The following is a 19,882-nucleotide window of genomic DNA, read 5'->3' on the forward strand; positions in this document are numbered from 1 at the left end:
AGGTTTGTTTCTGTCTTTAGTATATCTTAATATTATCTGGCTTTCTTTGGGATAACTGAGAAACAGTTGATATCTCACACTGTGAGAGAATACATTTCACTCTCATAGGATTAAACAAACTGTTGTGGTTCCAAATGACTGCATGGTGAGTAGAACCTCTCACTTAACATGTTAAGAACCTAGGACATACTTTGTATGCCCTAGTTCACACTGATTCTGACTTTGAAATCATGTGACTTCACTTCAAGTCAAACAATTTCAAAGTCGCTTGTTAGTGCGACTTCAGGTGTGACTTGGAAGACATCTTCGTGACCTCATGCACAGATGTCTATGTAAGTCGCCCCTGAAATCTCAAAAAGTAGTGCAGGAACTTCTATCAAAATTGACACAATTCCAACAGAGTGGGAAAGTAGAATCGATATTCTCATGGCACACCTTCATGGATAAGGCTTTAGGAGTAACGGGTGCTGCAGCAACAACCAGCTAGAACTGGAGAATCACAGATCAAATGCACATATTTGCCAGCACACCACAGATCATCAATTAAGTCCAAATCTTTATTGAAGAATGATCACATCACAAAAGACATAGTGCAACATTTTGGAGCCGCGCAGGACATACCTGATGAAGGGTTCCTGTGTGGCTCTGAAATGTTGTAATGTGTCTTCTGTGATGTGATCATTCTTCAAAAAAGATTTGGATGTATTTGACGATCCATGATGTGCTGGCAAATATGTGCATTTGATTCGACGTAGTCGCACTGATTTGAACGGTTCCATTGCGGACAATAGGGTACGACTTGTCATGAGACTTGAAACTGTCAAATTGCATGACAAGTCACACTGATGTGAACCAGGGATCAAGAGCCATTAAGAAAATTGATACATTGTATTTGCTGCAGCTGTAAAGAGCAGTGATTGACAACCCTGTCAGGTTTTTATTGAGGTTTATGTCCACACATCTTTTTAACCTGGTGACTATTGTAATAGAATCATATAGACTAGAGCAGTGGTCTCCAAACTGCGGCCCGGGAGCCAAATACAGCTCTTTGTTTGCTTATATCTGGCCCTTGGGACACTATTTCATTCACTGACACCAATGAAAGGCATAATTCCTCCTAATGACACCAATGATGGGCAAATTCCTACCAATGAGATAAATGATGGGGCATAGTTCCCCCCAATGACATCAACAATGGGGCCCAATGACACCAACAAAGGGGCACAATACCTCCCAATAAAACCAATGATGAGGCACAATTCCTCCCACTGTCACACAGTTTACTTCCACTGATGTTGGGACATTTTGTATTCCCATTGGCCATAGTCTGGTCCCCCTAAAGACTGAAGGACAGTAAACTGGCCCTTTGTTTAGAAAGTGTGGAGACCCCTGGACTAGAGGCAAATTTTTCTGATAGGAACACTTGCTGCAGTTAGGTTTTCCTTAAATTTGAATCAACTTTTCTCTAACTTCTTGTTGTGTCTACAAAACAGGAATGGAAGGGAAATCGCCCAAATAGGACTCAGATGGCAAAACAAACCTGACTGGGTGGATCAACTTCTGTACAACCACCCTGCCCACACATGGATTAAAATTTGCCTGGTCCCTGCTGAAGCAGCAGAGTTTCAATCTATGTATGGCTGGCTTTACAGTCATTTCTCCCTAAGGTCATGAGTTAGCCTGCAGTTTTCCTGCTTCTCCTAGTCCTGTAATCTTTTCACCCACTCTGTGGGTTTATATTTCCTTCCCCTTCCATCACTTTCTGGCCCACCTCCCAGTTTGCTTCCCTATATAAGATGTGCTCATTGTAGTCCACTTTGCCTGAGCAACATTCCAGTTCTCTGAGCTCCTGTGTTCTTACTATTCATGTATTCAGTGCCTGACTTCCCATGTATCACCCCCCCGGTTTTGTCTACCGTCTGTGCTTGCCTTGCTGCTTGTCCTGACCTTGGCTTGTTTCCTGGATTTCCTTCTGTCTCCTGCCATATGCACTCTGCACACGTAAGTGGTCTCCACATCCTAAGCTGGGCATACCTGGGCACCGCGACTTGATTCCAGCTTGCTGAAAGTCCATCCCCACCATCAGGAGCCCTGGTGAAGAAGCAGGTTGGTGCTTAGACTCCACGTCCTGGAGAACCCCGAGTTGATGGTCTACAAGGGCTCACTATTACAGAAACCAAACAAATGTTCTTGGCAGATTACCTCTTTGTGATATTTGCTCCAAACACATCAACCATATCATGCACTCATATGATGTACTGCCTATGTTTACATCCAATGTTCCACCCCTTACTTATCCCTGATTTTAGCTACTTCATTTAAAATCCTGGAAGTTGTGGTCTATAGACAAGAACTACATTCTTTGCTAATAGCTACTATTCTTACATTACCATACACTTAAAGAATACATGCACACATGTAATCAGAGGAGCCCAATTTCACATTGCTAGAAAGTGTACTTAGCTTGGACATTTTATTAAAAACAGTTTAAATTTCTTTAGCATTAGTTACATCATCTGATAATTGTTGAGGTGCTTTAACACACTATTACATTCTTTTCTTTCATTGATAGAGCAGCTAAAAGGTAAACCAGGTATCTGGCACCCTAACAAGACCATGTGTCTTTATTTATCCCCTACACAACACCATGCAGATTGACAATACAACTTATAAAAGCAGACCACTGAAAGTTACCAATGGTATTATAGATGCTAAGGTTTCCGTTTGGTTATCACATAATGATGAATTGTGACCACACATGGAATGTAAAAAATTGACCAGAAGGAATTACAGAAATGGGAAACAATACCCAGTAAGCACTTTGCAAAAGAAAGAACACCTACAAGGTAAATTTCAAGCAAATGTAAAAATTTAGCTTTTAGATTCATACAGGCAAACCATTCTAATCCTCAGGGCTTCTGTTTTTTCTATCCAGATTTAGCTTTATAGTGACATCAACTCCACTCTGTCTCATTGGAAAACCATTTATCTGGAATACACGTTTGCTGACCATTTTTGTAATGCACAGAAAATGTTCCAAAAAGAGTCCCACTGCAGATTCCAGTGAATTTTCCCCCTACAGCTACCATCCAGCCATCCATAACATAATGTACGCTATGTTATATGGCCACTGTGGATTACTTTGGTGTTGGAGGATTGCAGATACTTCAGTTCCAAGTAAAGTGAGTAAACTTTATGACTGAAGCATAGTTGCAGTGTTTGTTGAATATCATTAGTGGCTCAAGTGTGGATAACCACTTGTTGGTTTAAACTGCAATAAAATTGTTTTGGGGAAGATTACTTGGCCATTATATACACAGACATCGCTTAGTGGATATCCTAAATATCATTAAAGCATCTTGTGCATGTCAAAGCATTAGGTTCGCTTTGTACTTCTTCTTTGACAGCACATACTCATCTTTTCTTTGCATATTTGTATCTTTCAGATGTGGAGAGCCAAACGAAAATATCCTGAATTTTCTGGTATGTTGAAGCATGTGATTCACTCCTCTTTTACTTATTTGACAGCTATGGTGCTGAACATAATACTACACAAACATTAGATGTTGCCATGGTTTAATTGCACATAACATGTAAACATTCACAGTGCAGGGAGGAAAAAGTATGTGAGGCCCTAGCTTAATGACTTCTCCCAGAGCTAATTGGAGCAAGGAGTGAGTCAACCTTGACTCCAATCAGTGTGATGATATTGGATGTGTTGCTGACAGCTGTCCTGCCCTTAAAAAACACACACCTGTTTTGGGTTTACTGGTTTCAAGAAGCACTGTCTGATGTGAACCATGCCTCGCAGAAAAGAGTTCTCAGAAGACCTACGATCAAGAATTGTTGACTTGCATGAAGCTGGAAAGGGTTACAAAAGTATCTCCAAAAGCCTTGATGTTCATGTGTCCACGGTAAGACAGACTGTCTACAAATGGAGAAAGTTTAGCACTGTTGCTACACTCCCTAGGTGTGGTCGTCCTGTACAAATTACTGCAAGAGCACAGCGCAGAATGCTGCATGAGTTAAGAAGAATCCCAGAGTGTCAGCTAAAGACCTACAGAAATCTCTAGCACATGCTAACATTTTTGTTGACACATCTACAATAAGGAAAACATTAAACAAGAATGGAGTACATGGGAGGACACCACGGAGGAAGCCATTGCTGTCCAAAAAGAATATTGCAGCACGTTTGAAGTTTGCAAAAGAGCACCTGGATGTTCCACAGCACTACTGGCAAAATATACTGTGGACAGATGAAACCAAGATTGAGTTGTTTGGGAAGAACACACAACACTATGTGTGGAGAAAAAAAGGCACAGCACACCAACATCAAAACCTCATCCCCACTGTAAAACATGGCGGAGGGAGCATCATGGTTTGGGGCTGCTTTGCTGCCTCAGGGCCTGGACGGATTGTTGTCATTGATGGGAAAATGAATTCCAGAGTTTATCAAGACATTTTGCAGGAAAACGTACGACCATCTGTCCACCAACTGAAGCTCTGCAGAGGATGGGTGATGCAACAGGACAATGACCCAAAGCATACAAGTAATTCAACAAAACAATGGCTGCAACAGCACAGAATATGCCTTCTGGAGTGGCCCAGTCAGAGTCCTGACCTCAACCCGACTGAAATGCTGTGGCATGACCTTAAGAGAGAGATTCACACCAGACATCTGTCAAGGTCCTACCTTTTCCCAGAGGTTATGTTACTCCATGTGCTGGCATCCATCTTGGATGAGCATGGTGGGAATCCTTTATGCCTTCAGGTCTCTGAGGTCCATCCCCCAGAGGGGTGTGGCTGATGACATATAAGCCTGTGGTCCGCACATGCTCTTTGCACTTGTGTCTTGTGTCTTTGTGTTGCTATTACTCTGTTCTGACTCTCGTGACTCTCTTGGAATCTGACTCGGCTTGTGACTCGACTATTCTTTGTTTTCTCCTTTGATCTGACCCTCTGTTGCTGAACCCGGCTCGTGACCTGTGATTCTCGTCTGCTGTCCTGTACCGATTTGTCCCATTGTTGTCGACCCGGCCTGTCTGACTATATTGTCTTTTCCACCAGCTACACGCCATTGGCGGCGGCCATTACCGCAGCTGAGGTGTCTCGGGGTCCGCGACCTGGTTCCTGGCTGCGTCAAGTCCATCCCCACCATCAGGGGCCCTGGTGAAGGGCAGCCTAGGACTTAGACTCCGCGCCCTGAGGGACTTCGGTCTGTGGGTGGTGGTTGTCGTCAGCCAGTGCGTTACATTGTTTAGGCCTGCCTGTCCGTTCCTCAGCTCCTGCCCTGACAACATCCCAAGAATATTGCTACACTGAAACAGTTTTGTGAAGAGGAGTGGTCCAAAATTACTCCAGATCGTTGTGCAGGTCTGATCTGCAACTACAGGAAACGTTTGGTTGAGGTTATTGCTGCCAAAGGAGGGTCAACCAGTTATTAAGTCCAAAGGTTCACATACTTTTTCCTCCCTGCACTGTGAATGTTTACATGTTATGTGCAATTAAACCATGGCAACATCTAATGTTTGTGTAGTATGATGTTCAGCAGACTGTGTTCTTGTATTGTTGTGACTTAGATGACGTTCAGAGCACATTTTATGCCCAATTCATGCAAAACTCCATGTAATCCCAAGGGGTTCACATACTTTTTCTTGCAACTGTATACCTGTACCTTTCCTTTAGAGCACTGTGGCGTGGCCCAGGACTCCTGCACACATGCATGGGAGTGATGTCATCCCGGCTCAGCCAGTCAGCCGGCCAGAGCTAGCAAACCCGGAAGGAAGACTGGGTGAAGATGGAAGCCCCGGGGAGCCATGACAGCGCTCCACTGGAGGGCTTCGTTTCAAGGTTGGTCCTTCACAATGTGCTAGTATGCATTGCATGGCTTTACCTTGCAGGGTTTTTTTTTAATGCTGTTTACTACTGCTTTAAATAATTATTGAGGCAATGATGTCATACATTAAGAAATGCAATTGTATCTTTTTTACTTATTAGTCATGAAGGAAGCCTGAAAATCATCTCCACTGTCAGTAGCAAGTTGTGTAAGGGAGAAATTGTCCAGATTGTTTCAAGCCAATGCCTATACACTTACGAGTGTAAACTTTACAAGCTGGTCACATTTAACAACATATTAAAGAGGAAACATTGTCTTTCAGTGAAATATTTTACAAATCTGATGAGATTATTTCTTAGGACAATTTATTGTATGTCTCTGGGTTATGTCAGATACTGACTTATTAAATTGTGTAACAATAACTTACTGCAAGTAGTCCATATGAAATTCCAACAATATTAAGACAATATTAAGGTTTTTACAGTGAACATAAAACAGTGTTCCAGTCTATAAACAGTGACGTATGAGTTTTTCATTGTTAGAAGAAGAGTGAAAACACCTTCACTAGGGGAATAATGCCCAATGGTCTTGGTTCCCATCATTCGTGAAATCCATTCCAAGACCCCTGAAGCATTTGACACCAATAAAATTTTGACTTTTTTGAAAATTTTACAACAATTTTCTTCTGAGACTTGTTTTTCTGTTGCAATTATCAGCTAAAGGCCTACCAGCTATAAGTGCTTTGAGAGCGCTGCAGTTGGTTCTGCTATTTGGGTTGGTTGGAGCAGATAGCTGCTGGACATTAATACCTGTTTGAAGGTGAATTACATATTTTGTTCTGAAAATGAAAATCACCTGTAAAACACTGAATAATAATACTGAAATCTGATATTTTTTCATTTTCCTCAAGTTCATTTATAGCTGCACATTGTAAACTTTTCCTTTTCGCAAATACCACAGTTTAACTTAACATGAAATATCTTTTTAAATGTCTTTTTGAAATTCTCATTACACAAGGGATAGATCAGAGGGTTCAGGGTTGAATTGATGTAACCCAGCCAAATAGTAAACATGTGAAAATTGTGGTTAAAGCAGTCTTGGCAAAATGCTATGACCATAAAAAGCACAAAGTATGGGATCCAACACAACATAAATGCTGCCATAATGAAACCCAATTGCTTAGCGGCTTTTCTCTCCCTGTTCATATGAAGTCCTTGGATGTTCTGTTTGGAATGTGTACGGAACCTCTGCCAAGTATGTTTCAAATAACTAAGGTTCCCAGAGACTTGGGGTTCAGATACCTCAGCATTCTCTATGTTGTTTTCTTCCACCTGACTTGTCTCTAAGATACAAGAACCTGCCTCCGCAAATGTATGGTCTTCAGACACATCTGTCACATCCATGTTATCCAGACACTGGGCTTTCAGTTTTTTTCTGTTGACTGTAACATAATTTCGGCACTCCTCTGGGTGGGCCTTTAATATAGCAAGAGGAAAACAGTGCAACTTAACAACCTTATTGTCACAAGGATCATATCGCTGTTGACCTTCATATTCTTCGATTTGGAAATGTTCTCGAGAGGTCTTTTGTTGTGTAAAAACATTAGAAACTGTGGTGTAATGACTGTGAAATTTAGTCTCAGGAACCATAAGATTTCCATTAGGACACTGTCTCCTCACACAATCTTTTGATTTTTTGAGCACCTTCACATTTCTAACAAACTTACTGCCATAAAACAGTTGGAAGGAACCATTGATAAGCTGTCGATGTTTGTAGTGTTCCCTTACAGCCTTGTAAATTTTGGCATAAAACCATAACATTAGCAAAGATGGAATGTAAAAATTTAATATGGCTGTAAGAACTTTAAACCAAGTCACTTTGTGGAACTCTGTTTCACACATGTACTCTGGTACTGATCGAACTCCACCATTGGCAAACACATGCCAGCCCAAAATTGGGATGACCCAAGTTAAGGACAAAAGCCATGCTCCTGATATCATTGCAGAGGCTCGGGTCTTTGTACGGTACTTTAAGTATTGCAGAGGCTGCTGGATTGAGCGATAACGATCAATACACAGAATAAAAAGGCTAAAGATGGAGGCTGTGCTAGCAACATAGTCCATAGACAACCAAAAGAGACATGCTGGTCTTCCAAGTATCCACTCATGTTTTATGAGATACACAATATTAAGAGGCATAACCGCCACACCTACAATAAGATCTGCAATAGACAAGCTGACAATGTACAGATTTCCAACTGTATGAAGTTTGCGCTCGATTTTCACAGCATACAACACAAAAATGTTCATGATGACTGTAAAAAATGATATGGTCCCTAGAACCAGGCCTAAGCTTGCAGAGTGGATTTCGGTCACATTCTTTGCTATGCTCAAGTTATTATTCAGCATCATTCCCAAGCGTGTTAGGCTGGAGACACAATGGCTTCCGTCTCCTAATGTGGTGCGTCAGAAATGGAAGATGAGCTGTTCTGAATTCTTCTCATGATCTGCAAAACAAATGAAAAGTCAATGAAGCATTGTTTTGTCCAATGTCTCAACACAACTGCTAAATGAAAGCAGCATGAACATTTGTTTTAACAAGATTCTGATTACAATATCTTGCCCAGAACACCGTTGACATAATGAAATTGTAATGTTCCATGTAGGGGACCACAACTGAGAGTTAATGATGTAAATGTAAAGCTTTGCATAAACAAGGAAATATGAATTGTTTCCAAACGATCAAGTCCTCCTAGGATCCTTTTTTCACCTCACTTGCTTATCTGAAGTCCATTGCACATACCCATGAGTACTGCAGTACAATTATGAATTACCTTTGCTCTATGAATAGAAAATAATAAAAACTCAGGTTGATTAAAGTTGACCTTCACACTGTTTTATCAAGTGATTTGTATTTTTGTCCTTCCAGTTCTCAGATTTAACAGCTCAGTGACACTACACAGCTCTGTCTGCAGGGAAGGTGAGCTATTTTTTTTTTTTTTTGCTGAAGTTCAGTAACATTTATAGGTCTTGTGCCTCCCACAGCTGTGAGATAAAAAACAGCATACTGAATAGCAATTTTTTGGCACTTTGCTCTCTCCTCCTATTGGCATGCTCTTTGCACTGCAGCAAAACTTATTTGCTTTTTATGCTCCTTTCCCCTACCATAGAACTCTGCTATACATTGGATTGAAAGAGGCTGGTATCAAGTCAAATGCAGGCACTTACTATTCTTGCATTTTAAAAAATGTGTGTCTTTTAAGATAAAGATTTTAACCACTTCAATACTGGGCACTTTCACCACCTTAGTGCCTAGGCCAATTTTCAGCTTCCAGTGCTGTCACACTTTGAATGAAAATTGTGTGATAATACAACACTGTACCCATATAAAATTCTTAACAGTTTTTTTGAGAGAGAGTTTTCTTTTGGTGGTATTTGATCCCCACTGTTTTTTTTTTTTTTTTTTTTGCCAAGCAAGGAAAAAAGACTGAAAATTGTGAAAAAAAAAATTTTTTCTTAATTTCTGTTAAAAACATTTTGCAAATAAGTTATTTTTTCTTCACTGATGTGCACTGATAGGCTGTACTGATGGGCACTGATAAGCTGTACTGATGGGCACTGATAGGCTGTACTGATGGGCGCTGATAGGCTGCACCAATGGGTTCTGATAGACTGCACTGATGAGGCTGTACTGATGGGCACTGATGAGGCTGCACTGATGGGCACTGATAGGTGGCACTGATGGACAATTATAAGCTGAATTTATGGGCACTGATGAGTCTGCACTGATAATCAGGGCACTGATTATCAGTGTACACCATGTACTGACAGCCTTGCCAGGTAATGTCTGTCCTTTCCTCACACAGACACAGCACGTAAGGGAAAGACTGACGATAATCACCAAGTCTGTTTATATGTGATCAGCTGTGATTAGACACAGCTGATCACATAGTAAAGGGCCTCTGTCATTGGTCCATTACCTCAATCTGTGATAAGCTGCGTCCATGGGTGCTCTCCAAGAACAAGAGAGCCACGCTGTAGCCATCGTTTGGCTATAGTGCGGTACTAAAGTGGTTAATAACATGGTCAATAAACACTGATACCTTCTTAGAATCCAAGATATATCAAACAGCCTTGATAGATTTATACCCAGAACAAGTTTTCCAAACTTTTATCCAAGACTGGAAATAGATTGATCATGGTGTCTTTTTTTGTGAACATCACATAGGACAACTCGGGACAATACAAAAATGGCAAGCATGATTTAAAAAAAGCTCTGGATGCGGTACTCACCTTCTCTCCAATACAGTCCCACAAAGTAATTATTTTCCACCACTAGATATCCTCAGTCTTTTGGGTTTCTGGGTCTCATGATGGGTTGTGCAGACACCATGTGTTGCTTTGTTCGAAGTGAGCATTGTTGTGTTAGTATTTACATGGGCTCCTCAGAGAAAGTTGGTCACGAGACGACCATATTCTGCCAACTTATGGTACCTATTTTTCAAAAGAGCTAGTTTATAGGCATCTTCCACAGTTCATGTTCGCCTTGAAGAACAGATACGTTCACTTTTTTAATTTTATTTTTGGGGCTCAAGTAGCAGTGTGTAATTGATCCTAAAATCCAATCGGTTCTGTTATTTTTGCCTGGTTATCCTGTCCTAGGGTGCCAGTGCTCACTCATTGTTTGGACTTCAAACATGTCTCTCTTCATCTTCATTACATGGGGGGTGAGGGATTAGTAATTAACAGAGGGTAACTTGCAAGGAGGATATCATTGTTTGTGCTTTCATTTCAGCCCTCAGAAAGTTACGAGGACACTAAATGTCCGGTATTTCCTATACTTGCTAAAAATGTTCTCATCCTAAAAAATGAAAACTGATGTAACTGCCACATTTAAGGAATGGTAAGCTGCAATTTTTTACATAGGTTTGTGGGCACACATAGCCTTGTTACACTTGTGTTACACTTAAGCTGCAATAAAATAAATGTTTGTTCTAGGGTTTAGATATTCTTTAATTATACAGTATAACATATGATGATGTGTTTGGCCTATTTTTAACCTTACACTGTTGATTCCTATTCACCACCATAAACCATATTAATCACCTGTCTGGTTTTTTGTATTTTCTGCTGTGCTCCTTTCTCTGATTGCTCTTGTGGTCCTCGAAAGCTTTAGACAAGATGAACACCTAGATTAAGCATACTTTAGCTTCAATAAATTAATCAATAAGGAGTGAGAGATTGCTGCTGAGTGACTTTGAATGAAGAAGAGATTGAAGATGTAAGTGAAGCCAAACTGGGAATTGGTGGCCTGCAGGCATTATGTCCTCACATTTGTCTTTAATAGTTTGAAAGTAGACCTTTGATTTAAATGCATAAGAAGGTGCCCATTGATTTTCAATAGTACAATTTGTACGATTAGAAATCAGTGTTTTCTTCTATAGACATATTCATACTTTTATGATTTTAGTATATAAAACAGCACATCACACCTCACTGTAAACAGATTTTCTTAAGCAAAGAATTTTTTGGAAATGAATTGCAAATTTTTTTCACCCAGAGTACCTATGATTAAGAGCACATTCCTGTTGTGCATTGATGATGCTAAGCACATGCCTTGCCATTAGCAATATTGTCAGCCTGCCCGATAAACCTGATAGCTAATGGTAAATATTAATAAATGAAAAACACTGTGCTCACCACAAAAAGTGCCAAATATATTTCCTTTATTATAGATATGAATTATTCAGAAGGATGATGTTTTAAACTTCACTGTATGCTTCTGAAAAATGTAACCGACTGAAAAAAATAGCACTAACCCTAAAAAACACTTGTGCATATAATGCAATCTATAAGAAATACAGTGCCTTTAAAAAGTATTCATACCCCTTGAAATTTTCCACATTTTGTCATGTTACAACCAAAAAACGTAAATGTATTTTATTGGGATTTTATGTTATAGACCAACACAAAGTGGCACATAATTGTGAAATGAAGGGAAATGATAAATGTTTTTCAAAATTTTTTACAAATACATTTTTGAAAAGTGTGGCGTGCATATGTTTCAGCCCCCTTTACTCTGATACCCCTAACTAAAATCTAGTGGAACCAATTGCCTTCAGAAGTCACCTAATTAGTAAATAGAGCCCACCTGTGTGTAATTTAATCTCAGTATAAAAGCTGGACGGGCAAGGAAAGCATCACTCAGAAAAGAAGCCAAGAGGCTCATGGTAACTCTGGAGGAGCTTCAGAGATCCACAGCTTGAGTGGGAGAATCTGTCCACAGGACAACTATTAGTCATGCACTCCACAAATCTGGCTTTTATGGCAAGAAGTGGCAAGAAGAAACCAATTGTTGAAAGAATGCCATGAGAAGTTCCATTTCCAGTTAACGAGAAGCCGTGCGGGGGACACAGCAAACATGTAGAAGAAGGTGCTTTGGTCAGATCAGACACAAATTTAACGTTTTGGCCTAAAAGCAAAACGCTATATGTGAAAACTAACACTGCACATCACCCTGAACACACCATCCCCACCGTGAAACATGGTGGTGGCAGCATCATGTTGTGGGGATGCTTTTCTTCAGCAGGGACAGGGAAGCTGGTCAGAGTTAATGGGAAGATGGATGGAGCCAAATACAGGGCAGTCTTAGAAGATGGTGCTATATAAGTACCTGTAATAAATAAAATAAAAGTATTTGAATGGCCCAGTCAAAGTCCAGACCTAAATCCAATCCAAAGCAAGACTTGTAAATTGCTGTTCACAGACACTCTCCATCCAATCTGACAGAGCTTGAGCTATTTTGCAAAGCAGAATGGGCACAAATTTCACTCTCTAGATGCGCAAAGCTAGAAGAAACATCCCCAAAATGACTTGCAGCTGCAATTGCAGCGAAAGGTGGTTCTACAAAGTATTGACTCCGGGGGGGCTGAATACAAATGCACACCACACTTTTCAGATGTTTATTTGCAAAAAATGCTGAAAACCATTTATCATTTTCCTTCCACTTCACAATTATGTGCCACTTTTTGTTGGTCTATCACATAAAATCCCAATAAAACACATTTACGTTTTTGGTTGTAACATGTCAAAATGTGGAAAATTTCAAGGGGTATGAGTACTTTTTCAAGGCACTGTAAATATACAGCCATAAAAATACAGATGCCACCAACACTTTTACAGCATGCTGAACATGAAAATATAGTCCAAATGTAGTGCTCAAAGATAGTAAATAAAATGAGAAAATGAAGTTCCATTTACATGAAAAAAACTTCATCCAAATAGAAATCTTCATCCAAATTTATAAGTGCGGTACCCAGTGTGTCACACCATGTGGTAAGCAAAACTCATCAGATAGTATTGACCCTTTTGTTATAGATCAGGGGTGTCAAACAGGCGGCCCTCCAGCTGTTGTGAAACTACAAATCCCATCATGCCTCTACCTTTGGGAGTCATGCTTGTAACTGTCAATCTTGCAATGCCTCATGGGACTTGTAGTTTGGCAACAGATGGAGGGCCGCCAGTTTGACACCTGAGTTATAGACAGTCAAACCCACAGCCAGTTCTTTAAGTGATCCATTAGAACTATAGGCAAAATAATTTTACTTTCATTTTGGATAGAGTAAAAACGGGTTATAACCCCTGACAGTTTAATTTTTGCCATCAGTGTCCCATTGGGGAAATTTTCCTTCAAAAGCCAAAAGTAGGAAGTGAGAGGAAATCCCTGCATATTAACCTCCCTGGCGGTATTCCCGAGTGTAGCTTGGGGTAAAGTTTCAGCACCACAAGCTGTAACCCCGAGCTACACTCGGGAATACCTTGCAGCGTTGCTCCGGGATCTCTACTTCACTTACCTTGTCCTGCGCTCCCGCAATGTCCCTCCTGCAGTGTTCCCTGCAATGTCCTCCGGCCGATAACGGCATCTGTCTTCTGGGTTCCGTTCCCTGCAACGTCAGGGCGTACGAGGGATGAAGCAGTGGGAAATTTAAAAATGTGAAATAGTGACATTCACTAAATACACTAAAATTACATAGTAAAATATTACTGTATCAAACCATTTCACATACATTTTGTCCCTACTGCTTTGTCCTGTGCCCTGCCTGCATTTTTACTGTTCTTTCTGCCTGGAAACTGAGAATGTCCATGGCGTCCAAAAAGTGTCCCTTTAGGTCAAAATCGGTTTTAGACCAGCTAGAGGACAGCAATATTAAATTAGAACCACTTGCAGAATTGAGTGATAATGATTCGTGGGGAAATTCGTCATCAGACACTGAAAACGATTTTGCTACTTTGCTCAGTGATGTGCGAACTTGGCGCTCTATTTCAAATTTCAGTGTTTTTGGTTTGATTATATTATTGAATTAAATTATTATTGTTATATTATTATGTTTTATGATTATTTATCAAATTGAAATTTATGATTTCGTGTTCCAAATTTTATCATGTTTACTAGACTCTTGTTTGGACAGATTTCAGTGAGTTATTCCTAAAAATTACAGGCCTACAATAAAAAAAATACATATTTCCATGCAAAAAAATGTACCACTTTGAGCACAGAAATACTGACATAATCAGACTGTTAGGAAGGCTACATGAATCCCTTGGGAACCCCAAGGTCACCAGAACTAGTGTCACCATTGGAAGATTTTGTCTCTATTACTTTTCTAGGGCAACCCAACATATGGGATTTTTTTTACTTTAACTTTCAATGATAATGGTAAACAAGGCAAATTGAGAGGGTGAATCGGAGGCACAACAAGTCATAAAAACTTAATATGTGTTCTAATCCATCTCCACTATATCCAAAACTAAAAAAAGCTTTGCCTTTAGTTGTACTTTAAGTCTGATACAATCTTCACCTCCCATACTGGGGAACAGGGGAGAGTCAATGCACCATGGATCACAAAAGGTCACACATGAAAATAAATCTAATAGTGTAATGCCTTTTATGAAATGTAGAGGTAAAAATAAAAATTCAACACCCTTACATTTGACAAGTGATCAGCGGTCATGTGATCACTCAGTTCTTAGGCTTAGAGTCACAGCAATACTGCAGCATGGAGGTGAGTATTGTAGCAATTGTACGTACAAATATTGACGCGAACATCCATTTTGGTAAAGACCCTCCATCTTGTATCATTTTTCACTCCAAATCAGATCCCCCCTCCCCTCTGTTGAGTGACACGTGGTCCTTGTGTGCTGGGTTCAAGAGTGCACAGGACACAGCTGGATATCCTTCATGGTTGTAAACCCAATTAGCTGATGCCAGGGTGTCTGTCCCACTCTTGCTCTGAATGCTCTGAAGATGATCGTAAAGCTATAAACCAGTCCTTCACTGGACATGAAACACATTCCAGAATAGCCGAAAACATACATCCCATTTAAAAACCACTTTTCATAACTTAAAATAGGGAATACATACAATCGAACAAAGCATATATTCGGATAGCTCAGTTTAATGCGAGTCGCCTGATATCTTACACACCTAGATTACGTCTACCCGTGAGCAGAAAGCGATATCTCTTTAACCGTCACAGATAGATATGTCATATCTGTTATCTAGACGTTCAGCAGATGATTCTGCATATTATCCTATCAGTGGATAGGATACTCCATGTACCTATGGAAGATTATTAACCATGGTATAAACGTGTGAGGGATTTGATCATAGCAGAGTTCCCCGCCTAAACACCTTCCCAAAATGAGGCAATTGGTTCTCTGCTTTAAGGAGACATGCTGCTGGTGGACTAGAAAACAGGCTGTCAGGCCTGAGAAAGATAAGTTGAAGAATTCTCCCCTTTTAACATCAGGAACCAACTTGGGAGAACGGGACCCTTTTGTTCAGGACCTTGATCTGCTTAAACCAAGGCTGACGGCAAGTATTCTACCTCTCTAAACGTCTTTCTGTTATCTCTCTGTTGTGATATTGCTCTCTGTATTTATATATATATATATATATATATACATTGGCTACATCTTTTTCTGTAAATATTTTTACATCAGCCTGCGGTGACAGTGTGTATACAGACGCTTATTCAAACACCGTAGTGTTACTGCTAAGATTGGCAAGTTTCCTCCTACTCTGTACAAAAAGGTGGTGGTGGCAGTGTGAAGGGTTAATTGCGTAAATAACCTGACCCAGCAACAATTGCTCTCAGGCTGCGGTACAGAGATTGTGGTCAATTAGCTGGAAAATCTTTGTGCACGGTGCAGCTGAGCGTGGTTTTGTTATGCATGTGACAGCGCGGTTTTAGATTGGCTAGTCCTTTGGTCACGAGTTGGTAAGAAGGGCTGGGGATCTGACGCCGCGTCCCTCACAAGTATGTATGTTTGTTTTTTGTTTATATTTTTTATTACCCCATACATCATTTTTAACCAAATAACAAAAATGTAATATATTGCATCTTAACAATTAGTAGACTGTGGAGGTTGCATCAGTTTTCATTTTCAGGCTAAGACCATTTTTAACAAGTACACATAATACTTCTTGCCAGAAATGCAGTGTCCTTGTCACTTCCTATAAGATGAATTAAAAGCAATAACTAGTTTACCTTTAAATATACTAATCTCATCACCCCACTTGTAATAGATGTGAATTATTGAATTCCAGCCTGGATGGCAACCATGACTGCTTCCATAGTTACATTAGAGTGAGTGAGCATAGTCACCCAGGGACAGGAAGTGTGTATCCTCAAGATTACCGGGTGGAGGAAAAGAGATTTAACCTCCACATATGGAAGGACTTCTTCACAATAAGAGCTGTTAAAATGTACAATAGGCTCCCTCAAAAGCTAGTTCTGGCCACATCAGTAGAATATTTAAAAAAAAGAGAGCTGGATGCATTCCTAAATGCACAAAATGTAATTGGATACTAAGATTTATATGTAATAACACTAGAGAATGTTCATCTAGGGCAGGGTTTCTCAACTAAGGTTCCATGGAACCATATGGTTCCTCCAGAGGTTGATAGGGGTCCATTGAGCAATGAGAAATGTCTCCCTTTCAGATAAGTTCTCACTAACACCTATGATCTTTTTAGCTTTCTGTAAGTGGGTAATTCTTCCTAATGACCAAAGTTGTAAGGAGCATTTTTCCATCACACTAATTTATCATGAGCTGTAGACATATTAATTGTTAGCAGGGGTTCCCTGAGAACAAAAAGGGTTTCAAGGGTTCCTTTGTGTTGAAAATGTTGAGAAAGGCTGATCTAGGGATCTGGGGGATACAGAAGGCATTTTTTTTTTACCTTATTAGAGCAAATTGGACTATGCGTCATAGGGTTTATTATGCCTTCCTCTGAATCACATGTTTGTTTTAGGGATTAGATAAGCTTTAAGGAAAACCTACAAACTCTTTCCATACAGAATCAAGGTGGAAATATCTCCCCTGCTGTTCTTTTAAGCAATCAATATTTCAATAACACATATCATCACCTTATTCTCTAGATTTTTCTTTTCTAAAAATAACCTAATGGCTTACTTTTCATCTTTATGGTACTTATAAACAGCGACATCCTGGTTCCTGCCAACTTAAACTGTCCAGACTGATTTGTGAGTTTTGATAAACATTATACTTTAGTTAGTAAATTATGGAGAAGGACTTAAGCTTGCAGCTTGCCTTTCATATTAAGTATTTTGGAACCGTGATCTTCGAGGAATGTATGACAGATGAAAAAGCTGTTCATTACATATATTAAGGATTAAACAAGAGAGCTTGGGCAATGTATTCATAGCAGATTTAAAATATGAATTGTATAGTTGTCTGGTGCAGTGGCGGACTGAAAATTTGGAAGCTCGAGCACTGCCCGAGGGCCGGGGGTCAGTAGGGGGCCCCATGAGATGCCCCTGGTACCTTTTGTATAGGCTTTTCTGAGTCTGGGCAAGGACACAGGGGCCCCATGATCCCCTATTGCCTGGGGGCCTTATGAGTTGTCAGTCCGCCCCTGGTTTGGTGTAATACAGAATTCTTAAACTGCAAACAGATTGGAGCCAGGACTGTGTAATGGTGGTGTGTAAAGTTCTTTTTCAAAATTGATTTCTTCCAATCGGAATAATCAGTCTATAGTCGGCTATAGCCAGTGGCGCTAGGTTGGAGGGGAAGCAGCAAACCTTAAAATGTATAAACTATAATGATTTTTTATCTTATTTTGTTTGTCTCTTCTGGCCACCCACCTCTGTCATCTGTGGTTACCTTCAGCAAATGAAATATAGCAGATGTGTGTGTAGGTGATGCTGAGAGAGGGTCAGGAGAATCACTACATTTCAATGAACATGGAACATCTCTCCTTTCTCTTGTTTGTTAATTGGTCTACCTAGTTGAATCACAGCTGAACCTTCAGTTTAAATCAGCAAAATATATTCCACATCTATCAATAGAAAATATGTGCAAAGTCTATTTCATTTTCTTTGGAAAACAGTCACAGCCTGTGTAGAAAAGCCGCTCCCCTGCCAGCATGAAGAAGGACTCTTTACTTTGAGTTAGCTCTAATTTCTCCTCTCCTCCTTTCCGTAACATGAAGAGGAACTGCTCTGAAGTCCAACACAAAATAACACAGGCAGAGAGCACAGGTCGTTAAAAGCTCATGGGATCTCTGACAACAGATATGTGTTTGCACTTATTAAACAGATACAGGCATACCTAGGTTTACGAAATGAATGCGTTCTGCGGGACTTTTCGCACTGCATAAAATTCGTAAACTGAAACGCGGTTTCCCATAGGAATGCATTGAAAACCAATTGATCCGTTCCGGAGGTCAGAAAAAAGTTTAAAAAAAAGTCTTTTATCTGTTCAAAATTCTTTATAAAGTGCACTTTAAAGGCATAAATACTGTACAGGGACATGATTAAAAATGAATTCGTAAATGCATTGAAAACCAATTAATCCGTTCCAGAAGTCAGAAAAAAGTAAAAAAAAAAAGTTTTATCTGTTCAAAACTCTTAATAACGTGCACTTTAACCTCCCTAGCGGTCTGATTATGTCCATATTTCAGTGCTCAAAGCGGTACATTTTTTTGCATGGAAATATGTTTATTTTTTATTGTAGGCCTGTAATTTTTAGGAATAACTCACTGAAATCTGTCCAAACAAGAGTCTAGTAAACATCCCAGGTAGGATAAAACTTGAAACACGAAATCATAAATTATAATTTAATAAATAATCATAAAAAATAATAATATAATAAATTGAATTCAATAATATAATCAAACCAAAAACACTGAAATTTGAAATATAGCTCCAAGTTTGCACATCACTGAGCAAAGTCGCAAAATCGTTTTCAGCGTCTGATGACGAATTTCCCCACAAATCATTATCACTCAATTCTGCAAGTGGTTCTAATTTACTATCGCTGTTCTCTAGCTGGTCTAAAACCGATTTTGACCTAAAGGGATACTTTTTGGACGCCATGGATGTTTCTCAGTTTCCAGGCAGAAAGAACAGTAAAATGCAGGCAGGGCACAGGACAAAGCACTAGGGACAAAATGTATGTGAAATGGTTTGATACAGTAATGTTTTACTATGGGATTTTAGTGTATTTAGTGAATGTCACTTTTTCAGATTTTCACATTTCCTGCTGTTCCGTCCCCTGTACATCCCGACGCTCTCAGGGGACGGAACCCAGATGACAGATGCCGGCATCCACCGGATTACATTGCTGGGGACACTGCAGGAGGGACATCGCGGGAGCGCAGGACAAGGTAAGGGATCCCGGAGCAGCGCCGCATGGTAAGCCCGAGTGTAGCTCGGGGTTACTTCTTGTGGTACTGAAACTTTACCCCGAGCTACACTTGGGAATACCGCCAGGGAGGTTAAAGGCATAGTACTGTACAGGGACATGATTAAAAAAAAAATCGTAAATGCATTGAAAACCAATTAATCCGTTCGTGTTGCGAAAAAAATTTGTAAACCGAGGCATTATTTTCAATGGATTTTCATTCGTAAACCGATAATTACGTTAACCGAGACGTTCATAAACCGAGGTATTCCTGTATAGTTAAATGCTTTCAATGATGTGATCTATGTAGAAAAATAGTCAGGGCTCCAAGAATTTC

At 39.9% G+C, this 19,882-nt stretch overlaps 1 protein-coding gene across 1 annotated transcript in view; it reads right to left on the reverse strand.

The window, feature by feature from the left end:
* Window positions 1-2,436: 2,436 nt before the first annotated feature.
* The window catches only part of HRH1 (histamine receptor H1), a 219,368-nt gene continuing 201,922 nt past the window's right edge, over window positions 2,437-19,882 (reverse strand). Inside the window, exon 3 of the mRNA XM_089678712.1 lies at window positions 2,437-8,342. Within this exon, the coding sequence (XP_089534838.1) occupies window positions 6,748-8,247 (1,500 nt within the window). The 5' untranslated portion in view covers window positions 8,248-8,342 and the 3' untranslated portion in view covers window positions 2,437-6,747. The remainder of the gene's footprint in view (window positions 8,343-19,882) is intronic.

The sequence above is a fragment of the Staurois parvus genome, unplaced genomic scaffold (genome assembly GCF_062004578.1).
Source record: "Staurois parvus isolate SC_StPar_1 unplaced genomic scaffold, SC_StPar_1.0 ptg000209l, whole genome shotgun sequence".
NCBI lineage: Eukaryota > Metazoa > Chordata > Amphibia > Anura > Ranidae > Staurois > Staurois parvus.